Source organism: Ammospiza nelsoni, chromosome Z (assembly GCF_027579445.1).
Source record: "Ammospiza nelsoni isolate bAmmNel1 chromosome Z, bAmmNel1.pri, whole genome shotgun sequence".
NCBI classification, from domain to species: domain Eukaryota; kingdom Metazoa; phylum Chordata; class Aves; order Passeriformes; family Passerellidae; genus Ammospiza; species Ammospiza nelsoni.
Window position 1 is genome coordinate 17,715,542 of NC_080669.1, and position 21,727 is coordinate 17,737,268.

The window sequence follows — 21,727 nt, forward strand, 5'->3', positions numbered from 1 at the left end:
CTTTGTAATTTGAAATTTACCTCAGGCAGCTTCCTAACAAATGAGAGATGGAGCCCGGGAGAGAAACTTGATGATGAACACTACAAGATCACACTCAAGGGATCTCTGAACTCCACATTTTTATTACAAACTACAATTAAATCTGACAGGCAAGCTGTAAAGGTACAGGCAATACTTCTTGCACACTGTGCAAGTTGTGCTTCCCCCACCCCAAGCCTGTTCTCACTCAGTTATTTGCTGTGCGCTTCCCCTCAATTCTGCACTCGTGTATACGCAGACATGATTTTGTGCTCTACCTTTACACAGAGCCTCCTGGATGTTTGCACTCCATCTCCCAAATGAAATGCACCTTATTTCTTCTCTAGCTCCAGACAAGATGAATCCCTGGGGACAGCTCAGCTGGCACACAGTCCCAGAAATGGCAGGCTCCAGCCCACATCTGGGAGGGAGAACTGTCACACCTGCTGGTTTCTGGAGGATGGGACAACGCTTTTCTGCAAGACAGCAGCAGAACATGACTTATAACTGACATACACAAAGTACACATTCAGAAAACCTGCAAATAACATTATGTGGAAAATTAGTGGGAACAAAAAATACACAGTCTTTTCAAGAGTCTGTAGGGGTGTGAGTGCACCAAACATTACAAGCTGATGAAACTTTGCTACTTGACTTTCAGTTATGACTGAAGTAAACAGCAGCCAGTTTATCAGTTCTTCTATTTCCTGCTCATGCTCTTCACTGAAACCAAAACATGATAATTTTCATGCAGATCCACTATATCTTATTCTATAGATTTGCCTTTTTAAAAATTTCTTCTTCTTCTCCATACAACTTCATCTTTCATGGTTGCTTTGCAGTTGCATTTCTTCGCTTCCATGAAAACTAGACCATAGCAGGAGAGAGGGCATTGAAGAGGACCTGTAGCTTTCTACATCTTCTATACTTTATCTTGAAATAAGAAAGGGAGAAGAAGAAGGATATTCTGCCATGAACTCTTTATAGGTTAGGGACATGACACATGATTTTGCTTACTGCATTCCAAACCAAATTAAATTTGACTTGGTCTTGTCTGTGTTCAAAACAGCTGGAAAGACTCAGGGTAATCATAGGAAGCAGCTGAGCTCTGTAAAATCAGGGAGGGTCGATGGTTGCTTAAAGGTTTTAAAGGAAGTTTTGAACTACTCCATTAATAAGGTTCACTACAAATCCTGAAGACAGTTTGCATCAAAGCAAAAACCATGATGTGTTTAAACAGGTTCACAAAAGCTTTGTTTTATTCTTAAGCTGTTGTTTTTAGGAATGTTATTTTTACTTCAAATATGGAGACATTAACAAAGGGGCAAAAAGGGACTATCTCATGAATGCAGTTTGCACACTTTCTGTACTGTTTCTTAGAACAGTTAATAGGCAAACACACAAGAAAAATGCTCCCTTATTCAGAGCCAATGAGAAGACCTGTAACTCTTTACAACTTGCCAGTGCAGAAATCAGACAGGTCTTTACACCAAGAGAACACAAAAACCAACCCAACCCAGCTACACAGAGGGCAAGTTCTACTGAGCTCGTAGCAATGGTTTAACGACACAAAAGTGATTCACATTCGAAATACTTCACATTCCTTTTTCCTCCTCTCCTTTCCCAAAGCAAGTAACTGAAAACTGATTTTTATGCATAAAAGAAATTTAAAGATTCTAAGCATTCTGTGTATTTTCTGAAATTTAAACCCTCAATGCTGAAATGCTCAAAAGCCCAAGCAATTAACAACTGCACTTCATTTCAAAGGGATGCACAGTGCACAAACACTTCCAACTCATTTCTATAGTTCAGGGAGACACTGATGGCTCTGCAAGGTGGAACAAATCCATCAGAGAAAAAAAACCCCAAACCCTAAGTTTTGGTTGCTTATGACATGAAGGTAATTGACAAACAGCAAAAAGATAACAAATTTTAAAAACAGTATTTGTAGAGTGAAGCTAAAAGCATTAAAATGTATATTAGTGTGGGAACAAGTAGAGAAACTGAAACATGTAAGCATGAAAAGCAGAGGAAGTTGCAGCTCTAACAGGGAAGTAAAAACAGCTGAGCCTCTTGCTTGAAATACATCCAGCTATAGTAGAAAAATCCAACTACAGCACAATCCTAAAATGTCTGACAAAAATCAGAATAAAATTTGGTGTATCTAGCAAAAGGGAATTTCTTTTAAGTAAGACAGGTTTTTACCAGGAAAAGCAACTACAATAGTGTTGTTTAGATTTTTTATCTGTGCTCAACTCCAGAATTTGAGCAAGCTGATCCAAAAGTCTGGAATTCATTAAGGGTAGAGGGATTTCAATGACATTAGTCATATTGGTAGGAAATTATTACAGGAGTATTTCTAAGGAGATACAAGAACCTGCTTTCACCTGCAGGCACCTGTGATGAAACATAACACTGCATTGTAATTTTCAACATCAAAAGGAACTTGGCAAATAAGAACATTAGGCAAAGGAGGTAAATCATGCCTCCTTCCTTCAATCCTTTGCCAAGATTGCTGCAGGAAGTAAAACTGGCCAGCAGCAGTTAGTGTGAATTAGCAGCTCTTCCAACGCTAGATGGCATCAACACCCTGGAGGATGTCATTTGTATTTTTACTTCACTAAACCTTGAACAAAGAAAGGAGAAAAGCATCTTACAAAATTTATTTATTTAAAAGTGATTGATATTAAACTTTTGCAGATGGGTAAGAAACAAAAGAACATGACTATGGAGCTTTCCCAGTTTTGTTTTTTTTCCCCCCAAACTGGACAAATGACCAAGCTTTCCTTTTTCAGCAGATATCTTGTTTGTCAGACACCTATAAAACACATGTAGCCTCCTCAGAAGTAGCTAATTCATAACAATATCTTTAATGAAAAAGACAAAAATTTTAAACTTGTGTAATATCCAAACTTGTATTACCTTCCAGTCTCTTAGAAAGAGATGCATGACAATAGATCTCACAGAAATGACTGTAAACAATCCAGGAAATGTTATGTTTTGTGGCAGTGTCAGTTTTGGTTACACATGGCTCTGGTACAGTCTCAGTGAGCTAACTTGCAAATATGGCAAACTTTGCACTGATGAGCAATCGAACCCAAAAGCATTCAGAAAATCAGCAACAAGGATATCCTGAGTCCAAGAAATGTTTCAAGGTAACAGACTGAAGAAAACTCCATTTCAGTTTTCTAACAGAAGAATATGAAATTAATAAATTATCAATTGCAAATGCCTAAATACAGCAGGATTTCCAGTACCTTTTATATAGCAGACTGTAAATAATAGTTAGGAGCTATTTGGACTAAAAATTAACAGATAATACATCTATGACAATGATGATATTCAGAAAATGGCTACAAAGGGTAGCTTCAACCTTCAAGAGGAGTATACAATATCAGTGTTCTGATTTACATTTCTCCCTGAATAAAACTCCACACATGAATATTGAACCAGAATTTCAGCAAGCTTGTTCTAAACACCAGTCACAAGAAGCAGCAGAGATGCTTCCTAGCTAAGACTCTTTCCTTTCTGACAATCAAAGGTAACTTTCTCACTAAATTTTTCAGACTCAGCAAAAAAGATATTGCCATGGATAATCCAGGAACGGAGGCAATATTGCATGGTGTGAAGAAATCTTCTGATAGAAAGTAGAGCTGGATTTTATTAATCAAAATGCTAAGCTAGGAAGGATGAATTCAACTGATGAATATAGTTAATCTTCTAATTATAATATCCCAACCGGATTTCAGGGTCCCTTCCTTTTGAAGTTAATTGAGGTTTTTCCACTGATTTTAACAGAAGAAAGATTAGGATCTCTTAGCAAACTGTCTTGTTAAATTATTTCTTGTGGATTATTTTCATAATTTCAGAGAATGTACTTGCAGTTAGAAATTCATGCTTGTCTCATACACGTCCACATTTTTAAGACTGCAATAAAACAGTAAAGAAATAGCCCGAGGTTCAAGTGAAGTCACCCTACTGGCACTGCATTTACTGGATCCAGGTGACATATACTTCACCCTAACTTTAGTCAGCACTGGATCAACTTTTGTATTGGTGGACTTCAGACTTTCCCTCCCGCTTCAATCTATGCTTAGAAGTGTTTCAACTGCATTTCATCATCTTCCTTTCCAAAGTTAATTCAATACCTGTCACTAGTCCTAAACTATAGATAATTTTGAAATATATAGTCCTTTATTTTTTGGAACACAATACATACCTACGTATCCCTGCACAGCTGGTGTGACCTCTGAATCCTGATGGTGCTTGGCTCCTAACTTGTGTAAACTCTCTTTCCTTCCTGTGAGTTCCAGCACAAATGACAACAGCTGCACCTTTAGTCAGCACTCACAGTGCCTGGATAACATAAGCTAGTCTTTGTCTGCATGTCAACTTTTGTTTTATGATGGTAACTCAAACTGCTGGTTGATCATATTTAATCCCTAGACCTACAGCTTCTATGTTTCTTGCAACACACTGTGTGACAGTGTCTGACACTAACGAGATCCAACAGCCTTTCAGTAATCAGCCCTCCACTGTATTTAAATGATAATCTGTCCACTTTCTCCATTTACAAATTCCTTTGCCCTTCCCCAACTTCTAAGATGTGTATGAAACATCCATTGACAAATTCTCATTTATGTCTTAGCTTCACCAGTTATTAAAACATGAAGAATTTCTCACCTGTGACAGCATGTCAGAAAAGGCTGGACTCTAACACAGACAGAGTTAGATCAGATACCTACCCACACACTTTGGCTCCTTTGAATCCCACTGAGAGGTTCCCTGGCAGGTGAGTTTGCTGTTTCCTTCAATTTCATAGCCCTCATTGCAGATCACAAAACATACTGTCTTGTAGGAAATATCAGCTGTTGAACAGTTAATGTGTCCGTTTTGAGGAGACCGAAGTCTGGGACATGTTCGAACTGCAAAGGGGAAAAAACACCAGTTCACTCTCAGCAGCACTGAGGATCAGTGGAGTTACACTATGCCCAGTTTTCAGATAGGTAGGAGAGATACTGTTGTACATTAGTTACAGTAGTTTGTATGAATTTAGGGAATAGAGCTAGTACAGAGTAGATTTTTTCAAAGGCTTGATACCTTCCTCTTCCTGAAACACAGAATGTATGCACACACTTCCAAGCTCACGTAAGTATTGACATAAGTTCAAACTAACAAACTAACTGTGCATCTGGTACACAGTGTGCAGCCTGAGCTGGTAATGCCTATTGGCCTCCAACACAGGGCAGCTACAGGCACATGGCCCCCTGTGAAAAAGTGTGTGCTCTTGGGAGTTTCTAGTCTCCAACAACATCTGAGAACTTTTGGGGGATTTTGAACTGGCAGGCTGGTAGGGGCTGAGTACACACCAGGAACAGGCTAAGAGCTTATGAACAGGTTAGATGACAGTGTCCCAGTATTCAGAAATTTTCTCAGGCACTCTGGACTATATTCATAGAATATAGACATGTGAAGGCCCCAGCAAATCAGAAGAGAAGATGTTCAACATGCTGGAGGAGACAGAGAGAGAAGGAAGGAACACAAGCTGTTTATATGGCTTGTATAGCAGGTCCACAAGAGACGAAAAGGAACAAATCAGGTTGTTGCTGATACAAAAGAGACCCTTTCAGGTGTCAGGCATGGAGACATCCTGGCTCTGCTCAGCTCAGAGCCTTTTCCCCTGTAACATCCTGCAAACACTGAAAGCAGTGTGATTCTAAGGAGAATGCAGCCCTGTGCAGGATGTGTATGCAGACAGGGAAGCAGGGAAGTGAAGAGAGATTGTCTTACGGTTTTACTACTGAATCCTGATGCTCCAATACAGCACAAACCTGCTCTGTAATTAAGATTGATCCCAGAAGATCTGAATGATTGTAATAAGAAAAATGTAGCAATGGTATGACCTGCGTTTATGTTCTTTGTTTCAAAGTCATAACCCAAGACTTTATAGTAGGCCCTATTTCCTCTGTACTGTCTTTTCAGTGCAGTTCCTTTTCAGCTAGGAGGTCATGCTCCAGGATTTGTGTCTTTGATCCCCTCCAGACAAAACTCTGAAATACATATGCACTACCTGGCCTTTGGGTCCCTCAAGGAGCTAAGCTATGCACACCTGCTGTCTGGAGATGAGCATGTGATGATGATGATGATGATGATGATACACCAATAACCAGCTACTGGCTTTCCAACATGAGTGGAAAACTCTGATCAAAAACTGAAAACTGACCTCAGCTGAAGTTGGCAGATACAGTCCAGTATGTTCAAAAGAGGGATAAAAACAAATGAGGACAGATGGTGTTATGCCCAAAAATATAACCAAGACTGCAGTTCCCTAAACTCACAGAATGGCTACGGTTCGAAGGGACCACTGGAGCATTTCTAGTCCAACCTCTCTGCTCTGCATTGGTCATTCTAGAGCACTGGACACAGGGTTGTGTCCAGACAGCTTCGAGTATCTCTGCTGAGGGAGACTCCACAGCCTCTCTGGTAGGCCTGTTACAGTGCTCAAGTCACTCTCCCTGTAAAGAAGTTCTTCCTTCTACTCAGGTGGAACTTGCTGTGCATCAGTTTCTGCCTGTTGAGTCTTGTTCTATTGCCTGGCTCCCTCCTCTTCAGGTACTTATATACATTGATAGGATCCCCTCTCAGTCTTCTCCAGGCTAAACAAGCCCAGCTCTCCCAGCCTCTCATCCCTTCCTCACAAGAGGAGCTCTGTTCTTATTTGATTGTTTTCCACAGCTTCTGTTTACCTTATTGGCAGGAGGGCAACCTCTGGTGATGGGTGGTTTCAGAGAGTTACTTCTCTGCTGTGATTTGGGAAGCTGATTTTACCAATTAACCTTATCTTGCTACTGCCAGGTAGGAGGCAAAACAGGATCTCCTCTATAAATGCACTCAAAGGGAAACCAACTTGGCAACCTCTCCTTTCTCCATTAATTGCTTACTCTGCACACAAGTGGACACCACTAGACACCTCAAATTAATTAATAGGCATATAGGCTGAATGATGCCTCAATTGCAAGCCAGCTCTATAATTACCACTAACTGCACACCCTCTGAAAACTACAAACAACACATGTAAAATAATGTCTTTTTTAAAAAAACAAACAGCTATGGTGGCACCTAAGTGGAAAAAAAGCAGCAAAACCTCTGTATATGGGATAAGAAAGAAGGGAAAGAAGACATACAAATGTACCTAATATGTCTTTATGTTACTACTGTCTCACATTACTCTCTGAAGGTATTACTACTTTTGTGCTTGCATATGCACAGGCATTATTTAGGAAGTGTATTTAAAAACAGCCTTGAAATGCTCATTTGTGAGGCACTCTGAGCTTCAGAGTAGCTTTATAATATGCTGTATCTTAACTCTAATAGGGGGAGTAAGAAAAACATATTTACAGCTGAAACTCAAATGCTTTATCCACAAGAAAGGAGGCTTGCTATTAAAAAAGAAAGTAGGCTTGCTCTTCTACAGAAGTAGAAATACCCAATCTGCAGTAAAAAGAAGAAAATTCTACCAAACTCTACTACTTAGGAAGCCGGAATGAATTAATAGCAGTGAGGAGGCTCTTGTGCCTACAGAGGAGGCAGTTCCTTCACTACCTGCTGTCCAGCCATTTCTTCTGGAAGGACTACACAGCTGGAGTGCTCTTGCCTCCTCACGTGTTTCAGTGTTCATGCTTACTCAGTGTCTCAGCACGGCTTTGGCAGAAACCTGTACCTGAGCGCATGTTACCTCAGTCACCGTTCCAAGCATTAAACACCAGCCCATCCTCTTATCAGTAACACGTTTTCCATTTCCAAAAAGCCAGTGGAAACAGGAACAACAATAACAGGATATTCTGCTTGCTCTGAGGTTTCTCCTAATAATTTTTTTCTGGACTAAATATGGGGTTTGCAGGTTTTTTTTCCCCTAGGTCACTGTTAATTGCATGACATATGACTGCATTAATCACTTTCTAATAGCACAGCAGATTTTAGCTAGCAAAAGAACTGAGGACTACTTAATGTCAAAATCCAAAGCAGTGGAAAGGGATTTTCCTTCCCTCTCCTCTTCCTAATTTATGTGATAAAATACTCTTGGGATTAACAAGACAGCTATAAACCATGCCTTTGATCTTGCTCCCTTTCACAGTCTGAGTGAATCAAGACTAGCAGATCCAGCACATGTAACAGTGGTATTTTCAATTTTTTTTTAATTGGAAGTCTTCAGGATGATGGACAACAGCACAAACAAAGCCAAGTCAAAATATATCCTTCTAATGCTTCAAAGTATATTAGCTCAATATCAAGACAGTATCTCAATGCAGACTTTTCCCTCACCTTCCAAATGCCTTGTTAAAGAAAGACCACATTCCAAATAGACAAATTCCTTTAAATGCTCCAGCAAGATTTTCAAGTACTAGAATCTTCCACTTCTCCATGAAAGAGAAGATAAAGGATCCCTTCTTTGTGCCTGACTGCAGCTTTTCCCAGATTTTTTGCACAAAGGGTGCCTGTGTGACAGAAGCTTTAACAGAGGTGCCGTTTCCCAGTGTCCCAGTCTGCTTGAAGCAGCATGCAGTTCTGACTGCTGGAAAGTCCACAGCTCCAAATTCTGCTTCTCAAGATACCCTCATAGTACTGGCCAACAACTGATTTTCTATTGAAACCTTCTCCTCTTGTCAGTGGAAGCTACAAAGGAAACCTAAGATTTCTGTGATTATTTGAAAAGTTCCTATAAATCTAAGCTGAAGTAAATTGCTATACAAAGAATACCCTGAGAGACTGATCTCTAGCTCAGATTCCTCCTTCCAGAACCATAAGTTGCTGTTCCTTTCAGGGCTGTAGTGTTTGCTGTACTGTCATAAATTGCTAATTCCACCAAAGATCAGTCCTGCCTTTTGCCCTGAACACAAGGCCAGGAAAGAGCTACAGAATGAGCTGATGGCTTTTATTTTCTAGCTTCCAGTGTAGCACACTAATGTCAAGGGCATTCAAGTCAAATTAAACATGCTGAACTACATCTTGTGGATGTTGAGGAGATAAAGGCTTCTACCTGGTTAATTTTTTTTTCATTCTCTCCTTGGAAGACATATGAGACAGGTATACAGGCATGGGATTGGAGTTTTCATTCTAAATCATAAAAAATGCAAACTCAGGCAGTTTTGTTGTAGCAAAACAAAACTCTGTTCCTATCAGAAAATCTAGAAATGTTTTTTTCAGGAGCTCTTTCTTGTGTCTCAGTCTCACACCGTATTTTGGGCTGATATTCTTTCATAGTGAAATTCTAGGGTATTGTCAGTCATTCCCTTTTGAAATTCCACTCAAAAGACTTCCAAAGACCCTGCTCAAGTCCCAGGCTTTCCTATTTTTGGTAAGAAGAAATTGAAAGAAAACAAAATGGAATTCTTCCATGGCTAATGTCCCCCAAGACCAACAACCCTCTATGGTGACAATGTGGTAGATGATCTAAAACAGCCTGGTGGCAAGATCTTGTTACATATTTAAATACTTGGTAGAATTTCACTGGATTTATACAGTGTAGATACAAAAATTCATAGAAATTAGGTAGACAGAGGTGAAGAGAGGTTTAAGGAAGGAATCTGTATATTCACTTGCAAAAGACTTCCATCTAGTCAATCTTGCTCTGCTTTTTCTATTGCAGAAGTCCTTCTTCCAGTTTATAAAGGAAGGAAACAGAGTGATCGGGGTGTTAGCCAACCTTTGGAACGAACTTTCACACAGGGCTAACAGGACAGATCTGCACAACCGACCATGTAATGAGTGAAGAAAACCACTGCTAAGAACAAACAACAGAAAAAATGCTTATCAAACACATACCTCTGCAAGTAGCCTCTGATCCAGACCACTGCCCATTTGGTTGACAAAGCCGGATGCTGCTTCCAACGAGATCAAATCCTGTCTTGCATCGGATTCCACAGGCAGCATTAAAGTAATTGTTGCAGACATTCTGGACAAAGTGACCATTTTCAGGGGGCTTCAGTTCAGGGCAGTGAACAACTAAATAATTAAACAGCCACAACAAAGTGGTTACTAGCTGGAGTGCAAGAGGCCCCTGAAGGAAAACAATTTTTTAGAATTTCTAACTCAGCTTGCACCTCGGCATTTTTGCTGGTTTGGAATGACAGAGAGAATCTTGTATGCAATTTGACATGTCCCTTACAGTACAAAACCACATTAAAAAATTGTCCCAGCACTGCACTGTGCATTCCAGGGATATTCTGTTTGTCGATGGAAACACTTACCTTCACAGGTTTGTCCTACAGCACGATAACCCTCCCGGCACGTGCAATCCTCAAGGGAGGTACTTCCCGGTGGAGAAGTGTGATTCTCATCAGGACACGAGATGCAAGTACTGATTCCACCTGGTGAACCTTCAGGCTTGTACGTTCCTGGTGGACAAGCTTTCAGCAAAAGAAAACAGAAAGGAATCAGGGCATTCATCTTTCACCTAGCGTATTTTTTCAGGTGTGTTGTTTTACGCTTTCTACATTTTCATTTATATATTCAGTGTCACCTAGGGCAGGAGCATTCTCCACTTGAAGTACTGCAGACTTCTTAACAGGTTTGAACTAATGCCTACCAGACCTGGTGGAGTTATCTATAGTGACTGTCTGGGGACTGACATTAAGTCCATGATTAATTATCTTGAAAAGAAACCCAGTCCCAGAAGACACACCAGATTTTCACTGACAAAACCTGTGCAGACCTTATGCAGACATTCTTGATTCAGAGCTGTAAAAAATCAGTTCAGACTTAATCCTTGCCATTCAAAACTACAAGATGTTTAATGCATAGAGATTCTTAGCTGAAAGCTAATACAAGCCAGTAAAACTCCTGCCTTGGATTTACGCATTATGGTCATATGATATATATGATCTACATACTAGATGTGCTGAAATGTGAGAGGCACAAACAATGAAGGAGTTAATCATAGCAACTACTGCTTGAGGCCTTTGCACTCATTTACATTGCATTTCATATTATTAATTCTGTGCAACTGCACACACAGGCTTTAAAAACATACAGGTGACGTTTTTCTAAGGCAGAGAAAATGCACAGGGAAAAGGCACCTCTCACCAGAGAACTTCAGATGGGTTTGATAGCTCTAAACCTTAATGCTCTCTGCCTTGAATTCTTGTCTTCAGGAAATCACTGTAATTATTTGTGTTTCTTTCACAAGACGTGTGAATTAGGGGAGTGACTAATCAACAAGACAACACAGCAACTGCTGCTAAAGTGAAATTTTGATTGACCAGATTACCGCTTGAAACGCAAAGACACTTGTGCTGAAAAATGTAACTGCTAATGAAAAGTTCAGGAAATATTCTATTATGCAATAGGAACACTGAAACCTGGCCAAAAAACTCTCACTCCATTAACTTAATTGTCAGCAAAATGGCCACATTTTCTCCTTCAGACTGCAGGTCAGGCCCTGTCATTCTCCCCTCAGCCAATTGGTACCATTTGATGCAGCTCTGAATGGGATGAAGAACAGTACAACCACAACCAGGCTCCAGTGACTCCCTCCTTACACAGTTAGGTGTGCCTTGCTTGTGGAATTGGTCTCTCCTACGGAGCTGTATTTACTGGAGCTCAGATATTCTGGCAGTACCAACCTCCTCTTTGGTAGCTATAAGACCAACTTGGTCTATTCTCAGACTTGGATGCAAAGATACTCTGCCTCTTGTCTTCCTAATTAAAACCTACTGCTTTCTAGGCAACTGGAAAAAAAAACAAACCAAACCAAAAAAACAAAGGCAAAAGAAAATCCATTCTCCTTTCTCCTCACCTGTCATGAGAGAATTTACTTACATAAGCCAATTTTTGTGGAATATACCCCCCCAAAAAATCAGCCAATATGAACAGGTGGCACTTTCCAGAAGGAGGATGATTTTTTGGATACCTTCCAGAGAAAATACTTTTGTTGGATTTTCAAAAAACTTTGAGTGGTTTTTTTGAAGAAAGCAATGAGTGGCTTCCAGTTAAGGGGCAGTTTTGGGTGCTGAAATTGGATTCACTAATTTGTATTTTAAACACACTTTTAAGGAGACAATGACAATGCCTATTCAGTAAGAGATATAAATACAAAAGAAAGCAATTCAGGAATGAAATAGGCAGAAAAATCCAATCTGATTTAGAGAAGGGATTTTTTAATTTTTGTTTTGGGATTTTCAGAAAAGTATTGGGAAAAAAAGTCCCTTTCATATAATTCACCTGTTCTTCCCATCCAAGACAATCTTTTTGGACTTCTGTTTCTATCCTTTGTTCTGTGCAGAAATTCCCATCTTGGACATCACATGTCTCCAAAATAATCTCTCCTGCTTTAGATGATGAGAGTATCAGAGGCATTGCTCTGAAATCTCTGAAATATTTCCATCTGGCACTTTGTGAAGGTCTCTGTGCATCCTTTTTAAAACTGTATCCAGCACAAAGTGATGAAGTGCATCCAAGAGGACACAGGAAAGAGTGTAAATTAAGCATCACAGGGGACCTGCTCTGTGACAGAGATGCCCTCCATATGCCAGTTGAAGTAAATTAGCCTCTTCTTTTCCATGTATGGCATATAAAATGACATCTAAACTATTGGTGTTCCATTCCAAATTTTTTGGAATGGTGTTCCATTCCAAAAAAATCCCCCCCATAAACCAACAAACCCTCAACCTAATTTCTCTTTTCCTTTCAACCTCACCTAAAATAAAACAGCAGCAATTTTCTCTCTGTTTTAAGAACTGTGGAATAGAAGTAATCATCCATTCTATGATGTGAACATTTCTAACAATAAACCCAGTAATTTGCTTAGAGCTTTGAATCAGTCTGGCTTTGAAGAAAATGATTAATTCTGAAATTACACTTACAATTTGCTCTTTCCAGTCAAGCAGCAGGAGGTAAATAACACTGTTAAGATCATTATTAATGTCTCTACTGAGAAAAACATGTTTTCCCAAATGTCCTCGTTCTTTATGTATGCTTCAAATGCTTATCACTGCCTTTACAGGAAGTTGAAGTATATCCTTAACTTGGCATTTGATGTGGAATTTTCTTCAAGTCTGAATCCCTGCTCATTGATCCCACATATGCCCTAGACATATTCAAACTACGAAACTCCACATGAGTTTCATTCAGAATCTTTGCCAGAAAGCACTGGCTTACAGCGACACTTCCAAGTGTGTGAGATCACACAGCCTATCCTGAGAGGTCAAAGAGATGATTTAAGAATAGAGCATAAGCACACTGTGCATTTCCATCATTTCCATGACAGTCGCAGAGGTTAGCCTGGCCACAGCTCACGTTAAAACCATCCAAAATCAGCTGTGGATGAGCAGAGCCCTGGCCATCTGCTCTGGACTGTCCGCATTTGATCCAGCTAGATGGCAGATCCATCCTAGCCAGCACTACAGCATGGCCCAAGCCCACACTCAGTGATGGATTCAAAGCTAAGACAGAGCCTAAGGGACAAACACATCTGAAGAGCACATGTGGCTCAATCCATGACTGATCATACAGCTGGGAATCTTCTAGGACCAAGCAGTGCCAAATTTCACTCTAGTCACCTGTATGCATTCAGCAACTCTGTACCAGCAAAAAACTTACTACAGGGAAAGATCATATTCTTTGGTCCTAATCTGTAAAAATAATTTTTTTTTCAAGGTTTGGTTCCCTTTCCAGCAATGTCCAGGTGTAAAAAGCCTCAAAACAGTGTGTGAATAAACCCATTGTAAATAAGCATCATTTTAGCACTATCAAGAATAACAAAAAGAGGCAAGAATTTAAAAATGGGAAAACAGTTTTAACAGTATCAGTCTTTAAAGAAGAAGAAACTCATATGAACATTGCAAACATGATTTTGAAAATAAAAGATGTGAATTTCTATATATGTGAACCATGTTGTTTGCCCATAAGCAAGGAGAGGAGCAAGGAATTGCTTTTTGTTTAATGTAATTCTCCTCTTGAGACCAGAATAGTGAACACTGAGCTACACAAGAGGATTACCTCTTTGTTGGAATATATCTGGAAGCAGAGATTAATGTGTGAACTTGAAAAAGTACAAGGCCCAAATTCCCCAAGCACAAAAAGACGAGTCATATTGAAGTTGTCATCAACAACCTGCTTTCATAAAAGGGTAGATATTCATCAACAATTCACATGCATATTCTACTGTCTATACTAAGGACAGTGCACTGAATTTCTGACCAGAAATGAAAATGAAGGAATACATGGTTACTTCAGCATGCCTCCTGCCTTTTCCTCCTCACACATGCTCTCCTAGGGTGTATAACTGACTGAAAAATTGTAAGAAAATCGAGCATGTCTCTTCTGGTTTTGAACATTACTGGGCCTGATGACATGTTGGGCCACCAATAGAATGCACTTTCTTACTTATACTTAAGTTGCACATAGAAAAGAAATCACTAGAAAAGAAATATGAGAGGGGTTTGCTAGAATCAAAGACCCACAGGACAGACATAAAAACATTTCAGTCAACTAACCATACTGACAGCACACCTATATGTCAACATGTTGTTTGAAGATAAACAGTGAACATGGAATGTTAGAAAAGACTATTTAAAAAAGTAAAGAATAGACTTCTAAATTCAGTGGGAATTTTATTCTGCCTTCCTACAATTATGAAATAACTGACATTTTAATCTTTATGCTAGAATTTACTATTGCAAAAGTGAAAACAAAAACAAAGGTTTATTTCAGAGATTCATCAAACAATTCATATGTATTATGCACTTTGGCTTTTTTAAAACTGCGAATACTAAAGCCATCAGCAAAGTTAAACCAACTAGCACTGAACTCCCACAATGCATAAAGTCTCCAGTCTGGACTTAAGCAGGTGGAGATAATAGGACAAAGTGTTCATCTACTCTGTGGCATGGGATCACAATTCTTCCTCTAAGTGTACAAGTACAAATTTTAAGGATAAACATTTCTGCCTTAAAAATATAAAACTTTCAAAATCCTGGGAGAGCAGGCAAACTCAATTCCCTCTCCAACTAGTCCAGTGCTCTAAGTCACTGAAATGGAATTATTCTTCAATTATCCCAGTGTTAAGAAAGAGGCGACTCAAACTTCACGTATTTCAAAGATTAATTTGAGGGATTTTGTATTTTTCTTCAATGCATAATTTCTTCCACTAACTACCTTTACTAAGTAATCCCTGGCATGAACCGTTTTTTCCACACTATATGCTAATGAAGGATCTGATTAAGGATTTATCTTTTGTGGGATATGGCAGGAATCAGCTAGGCAATATCCTGTTCTCTTCTGCATCACTCTGAGTTCTATTGATACAGAGCTACTCTGGTAACTGTAGTCTATAATTCTCACTTTTTCCTCAAAAGCGCAAAGCCTAAATGAAATGACACCTCCATGCAAATCTCCAATAGTTTTTGTAACTCAGCCTCCAAACACCTTCAATGAGGAAAGAAACCCTAGTTTGCCATTTAAGCAAGTTTTGTTTATGGTACTGTAATTATTTTTATGATATTGATTGCATGGATAGGTACTTGACAGATCTGTCCCAGAATCACAGTACAACATGGCTACCTGCTCTTACTTGGTTTCCTGGTGCCCCCTAAAAATGATGGAACCCATAGGTTACAGAATCTCCGGACACTGGACATGGAGATTTTTAATTGTGCGGATCCTAGACCTAACATGATTCCTTGTGTTTCTAGTAAATTTTTTGGAAGTTATGTGGAAGATCCACAACCAAAGCCTCAAATTAAGTCACATTTATGTCCTTGAAGAACTGCAGTCTGAAGCTGTGGGTTCTCCCTTCCACTCCTTTACTTCACCTATTATTGCTATGCATTGGCAACAGTGGGAAAAAAAAAAAGAAGAAGTTGTCACTGGAGCCTTCAAGTGAGTGAAAAAAGTGCTCTGGTAGTTGTATTTGCAAATAGTCATGTATTAGATTTGCCACCATGAATAGATCTGACTATAAAACTTATTTATTTTACTAATTGGGAATTAAAATTTTAATAATTGAGGATATATGGATAAATTACAGTACAGTATCATGCTACACCTTTCTACTTTCATATCTGCCTCTCTCAACATGACAAAATACTGCATGATCAGATTCGTCTAAGAGCCAAGCACTCCCTTGCTTAGAAGCAGCAGTAGGAACAAAGGGCTGGTATGAATTTCTTTTGACAATAGCCGGCCAAATAAAATGCACTTCACAATGACAAGCCATGGTGTTATGTAGGAAATGGAGATCCCATTCCACACCAAGCAGTCAAAGACTTCTTGGGATGTCCGACAGTACCAGCATACAGTGTTGCTCATAGTGCCTCTTGCCTCCAAAACTCCTTCTGCTGCTGTTGCACACTTAGAGTGTAAGCGACCTCTGCAATGGAAGAATGTGAATTACATATGGGAGGCCACAGCTGCATGGAACTCCCCAGACCTCTGCCATCTCTGTGTATTTCACAGTGACATCTCACGGCTTTTGCTGCAACCATCTTATGAGTCCTTCTTAGCTTGGGCCAGTAGGATTACTGGCCAGAGACCATCACGGCCTCTGAAATATATTGTACTGCGCCAGCACACAAAGATCTTTAAGCTTGCTTCTCTAAGACTTTCCACATGATGGGTCTCTATTGTAGAGATTACTTCCAGAAATTACCGCTTTTGTTGTCAGCTTTATTATCTAGGAAGATGGTTTTTCTTAAGATCTTCTGTATGGTAGGTTTGTCAGGTTGCCCACACTGTGATTATGAAATGCCTTTAGAAAGATAAGGAAAAACAAATCTAAACTTTTCGCAGATGCAGTAATCTACCTTTCTGCAGTTTGCAACATGTATGATGCTTCAAAAAACCCTCAAACAAAACAACAAACAAACAACAACAACAACCAACTAAACAAAAAACCAAGGCAGGAGCATGCTAGGATTACAAAAAATAGGCAAGGAAATGGCTTTAGTTAAACATTTGACATGTATGACTTGTACAAAGATTGCAAAGGAAAACCCTGAGCTTGCCTTTATGTGTAGGGATCAGGGAAGGATTTCTAAGTCTTAGCATGTTCTCCAGCTCTTTAATATCTCCTATTATCCCCAGCATGTGCTCTGCATTAATTTCAGATGGCATTGAACCTGCTCATCCATCTGCACTTTGTCAGTATTTTTTAAGCATCCTTCTCAAAGCAACATGATTAGCAGTTTAACAAGCTAGATGTCTCTGGTCTTATTTTATGTATTTTCCTCCATCTCCTTAGTAGTTCCACAAATTTTCTCTCAGGCAAAGGCAGCAGGCTGAAACAATCCAGAAGTTTAGCTGGCTCTACATGATACATAGGGGATGGCTCATTCAAACATTGAAGTTGAGGTTGCATACAGCAAAATTGAAATATTCCACTGCCAAGTAGTCTGCAGAATTTGCTACAACACTCTGAGATGACTTAGCTCTAGATTTTTAAGCACTTCAAACAGTCATAACAAACTTTCAGAAGAAAAAACGGTTTCTTGATAAAAATGAGAATCTTGGCTCCCCTCCCACAGGGCAGAATATGTTGCCTGGAAGGAGATGCAATCGTTGGGTGAGCATCTCATCCTGCTGCTGCGAGCATCCACAATGTGGAGAGCAATCTGCCTGCTTGAAGAATATAAGCCCAGGAGGCATCACAGCTTCTACACGTTAGGATGCCAATGAGAGCCTTCTCCACAGGGAGGTCTGGCTGTGCTGAGCATCTTTGGGTAGGCTTGGGGCCAGCACATTCACACAGGATTACTGCAAAGCAACAACTCTGAATGCCAAACACGCTCCTTGGTCACAGCAGCAGTATTGACAATATAGAGGGAATGCATCTATGCTTACTTTCAAAACTTTTTTTAACAAGAAGGCCAACTATTACATGTTACAAGCAAGATGAGTGCCTTAAACAGATTCATACTTGATCCACTCTTGCATTGTAAAGACGCAGAGCAGTGAGATGTATTTTATATGTTTTACATTCCTAAAAACAAAGACTACTGATAGAGGTTACTAGATATACTTTTACAGGTTACTTCTCTTTTTGTTTCAAAGCATGTGTCTTACTTAAGAATGAGAAAAAAAATCCTGATTCCATGCACTGTAACTTTAAAAGAAGTCTACTTATGCTTCATTCAAACTACAAAAATCACAAGATAGATCCTGACAACTTATCTATATATAGAAGTGACATTCAGGTATTGAAGTGAAGCTCTTTGGGTTTAAGTGTCAGTGCATTTCAGACAGTTACAGGTTTGCTGCTTGCATGGACATAAAAGCCAGCCTTGGTGATTCATTGGAGGAGATGCCCAAACATATACATGCCTATCAGTGACAGATATCAGTTCATACCAGCACTTCTGATTTTTAAAACTTGAATACTGATTTATGTCCTCGTGTCCCCATGTATTTATAGAAGGTATCATGCTAGAAGTGTAAAACTAATTCCAAAACTACAAAAAATTCTTTCTGGGAAATTAATTCAGTTAATATTGTTAAGTTTGTTAAGCAAATAAAGATTATGTATGAATTTATTTACATGCAAGTGAAGGGGGTTTTTTTGTCTAAAACTTCATGTAGAGTGAGACCCTTATACAAAAAGGGGAAATACAATAAATTCTGAAAATGCTTTGCTCAGAGCAGCACTGCTATACAGTAGGCTTCTCCAGACATGGTCTTTATCATAATCACAGACACACATTCCTCAGCAAACCTTGATCACTGCTGATGTGATAGCACATGCTACTCTAAATACAACTGTTCTAAGTGCCCTGGATGGCATCCTGCTATCTAAATATATAAACACGGAAAAGGAGCTTCGCCATCCTGTACTAGCTGCACTTGTTTGCCATTTTGGTATTGTTGCTGTGAAGTTGCACATTCTTTTCTAGAACAGCAAATTCAAAATACCCCAACAAACCGACTGACTGATGTAAAGAAAATTCCATTAAAGAGAATCCAAACATTTTGTTTCATTTGTGCTACACATAGATAAGCAAACACCTGCTTGAGAGATCTAGTATCTCTCTTGTCTGAAGGCACTGGAAGCCCAGGGTTCTCTAGGCCTGGTCTAACCATTTTACCATCTATCAAATAATTCTACTTGTCTTTTCATCCTTTCACAAAAGGTTATAGGTCAAGAAGGAAAAGAGAAGGACAAGAAAAGGACATGTTTGCACCAACCTATCACTTGCCTCCCTAACAGGAAGGACTAATAATCAGCAACTAGGAGCCTAAAGAGCTAAAATTGTCCCTAGGTTAGATCCCAAGTGATGGCTGTTACATATGGAAGAGCTGAAAAGTCCACTGGGCTGTGATCTGTGCTGCTCAGCTTACTGCAGTGCGACCTAGAGGCACACACTGGGGAACAAGAAATAGACTTCCTTTATCCACAGCTTGCAAGAGGGACAACTTGGCAAGCGAGGAGTCTGAGCTGGGAAGAAAAACCCGTTCTTTAACAACTAATGTGCTACACCCAGAGGAATGTGGACATAAGTGAGAATCTCCACTGCCTGCAACCCCTGGGACTCGCTGAAATTACCACAATCCAGCCAGCACTTGCTCAGCACAGCCTGCACTTTCTTCCAGAAGCAGGGAGCAGGAGTCTCATGTTACAGCTAACTCAACACATCACCTTCTCCTGGGATTGCTCAGTTTAACAAAATAAGGGAGAAGGGTTTAGAAGCTGACAAAGCATGCATCCCAATCTCCACAACACTAATAGGTTACTGCAGGGAAGAACGTGCCTGGTGGTTCAAGATCCATTTCCACTATGTTCACCAACTCAGCAACTTGAAAAATTTTGTGTTCAGTGATTCTCGGGACTTAATAGTAACGAAAAATTACTCTCTGCTCAAACTCAGTGAGCAAACTGGCTTTCCTGAGAGAAGCCAGTTGTGTAGGGAATCCAGGAGTAGTCAAGAGACATTCCCAGATTTTCTCATTCTCATTGATACAAAAATTGTAAATTTTCTCTCTGGCAAAATATGAACAGAGCCCTGTATGTTCCTGAATAATTTTGCTAGCCTAACATGAAATACTCCTTTTCTTCTGTTGTCTCCAACACCCACTCCTAACAGCTTCTGGTGCATATAATCCTGGAGTTAAAAAAAACCCAAACCAAAAAATCCCAGATACCTATTTCTGCCTCCTTTCTCTGCAGATCAGAGCAGTGCCAGTGCTCAATCACAGATGGGGAATGCAGCAAGTAAAAGTTATTATAAACAGGAAAGAGAAGCTATTTCTGCCAGACCCTCAATAAACTGTCACTACTGCATTAGGTGCCAAACTTGGCCTCATTTCCACATCCCTTATTTTTATCATTAAATATACTTTTCAACAACAGTGATTATACTCCTATTAAGTAACATTTCTGAGCACTGAAGATATAGCACATGACTATGCAGATGGAGAACATATGTCACTATTTCCATGTTTATTTACTTAGCAGCCCAGATAGGAAACAGAGCTTTTGGTTAACTTAAAACTGCTGGAGGACATGCAATGGCTCAGGCCAGTAATCAGGCCATAAAAAGTGATGGTTTTGCCAACTATTTTTTTACATATTGTGAAACTAGCCCAACTATTCCTGCATAGAGTTCAGTAAGCTGTTGTAATCCTGATGTTATAGTTCCGACTTAATTCCTGGAATCACCACTGATACTCCTGATTTACCGTGAAAAATGCCATAAATCCCACTCCTCATTCCTCAAGCAAACTCTTATGGAAACTGACAGGATTCCCTGAATTCTTTTAATATTTTCCAAATATGTATACCAAAAAAAAGTCTTGTTTATGGAAAAGCCAGAGCACTGAGATAACAACTAAGTCAGTATGCTCACTACTAACTGCTGCTTGCTCAAGAAACATTTGGAAAACTGACAGCGTTTCACTTCATTTTCTCCAGTTGTCCTTGTCCCCCCCCGCCCCCATTCCTTTGCAAGATATAAAAGATGTCCTTAAGAACAGATCTGACCCTTGCTAAAGCAGTATCTGCTGCAGGAAGAGCGTCACTGCAGATCTGAATGGAAGAAAGTATTTTTAAATACTAAGTACTGTGGCTGTCAACAAAGTGAACATTACTGCTGCAAATTAAAGGGGTGAAAGATAAAACAGATTATGTTGCAGTACCTTAACCAAATATAGAGCCTCAGGCCTCAGTCTAACACAGCTTCCTTCTCTGAAGAACTGCCATTTAAAACATTTCTGAACCATGCTTTTCATCCCCCACTAGACAGCCACTCTTCAATGACCTAATTTTCTGCAATGCAGGAATCTTCCTGTAAAGAAGGAATTCCAGCGCAGTGAGTCCTACATTTCTAAGGCCCCCATCTTGCTATCAGTGTTGACAGAAAGTGCTAAAGTAGCACCTGTAAGATCCAAAGACTTTACTGAAGAGCAGTTGATTAAACCAGAATGAACCCCCCTGTGGCAGCTGCCAGAAAGGGAGCAGGGAAACACCAGAGTGAGGTTGTCTCAGGAACTGTCAGGCTCTCAACCTCTCTACACATTTAAGCAAATTGGTGCTCTGTGTCTCGCTTTTCCATCCTTTTCTCTGCTTGAAAGGCAAATTTTCCACCTTAAAAATGTAGAAGCTTGTTCTCTTTCTAAAGGGCAGTAAGATTCTTTGCATGTTTTGGGAGGAAAGGACTGCTACATTTCCAGTCCTACCTTCTCCTTTAAATACATGCTCTCTTTCTAAGCTCTTTTGCCATAAACA

The 21,727-nt window shown here is 39.7% G+C and overlaps 1 protein-coding gene across 3 annotated transcripts in view; it reads right to left on the reverse strand.

Moving 5' to 3' along the window:
- The window catches only part of SVEP1 (sushi, von Willebrand factor type A, EGF and pentraxin domain containing 1), a 118,416-nt gene that overhangs the window by 69,715 nt on the left and 26,974 nt on the right, over nt 1-21,727 (reverse strand). For all 3 annotated transcript variants that reach the window (XM_059492970.1, XM_059492971.1, XM_059492969.1), the window contains exons 4-7: nt 10,266-10,424; nt 9,841-10,020; nt 4,764-4,943; nt 297-494 (exon numbers count right to left, since the gene is read on the reverse strand). In XM_059492970.1, the coding sequence (XP_059348953.1) occupies nt 297-494; nt 4,764-4,943; nt 9,841-10,020; nt 10,266-10,424 (717 nt within the window). The remainder of the gene's footprint in view (nt 1-296; nt 495-4,763; nt 4,944-9,840; nt 10,021-10,265; nt 10,425-21,727) is intronic.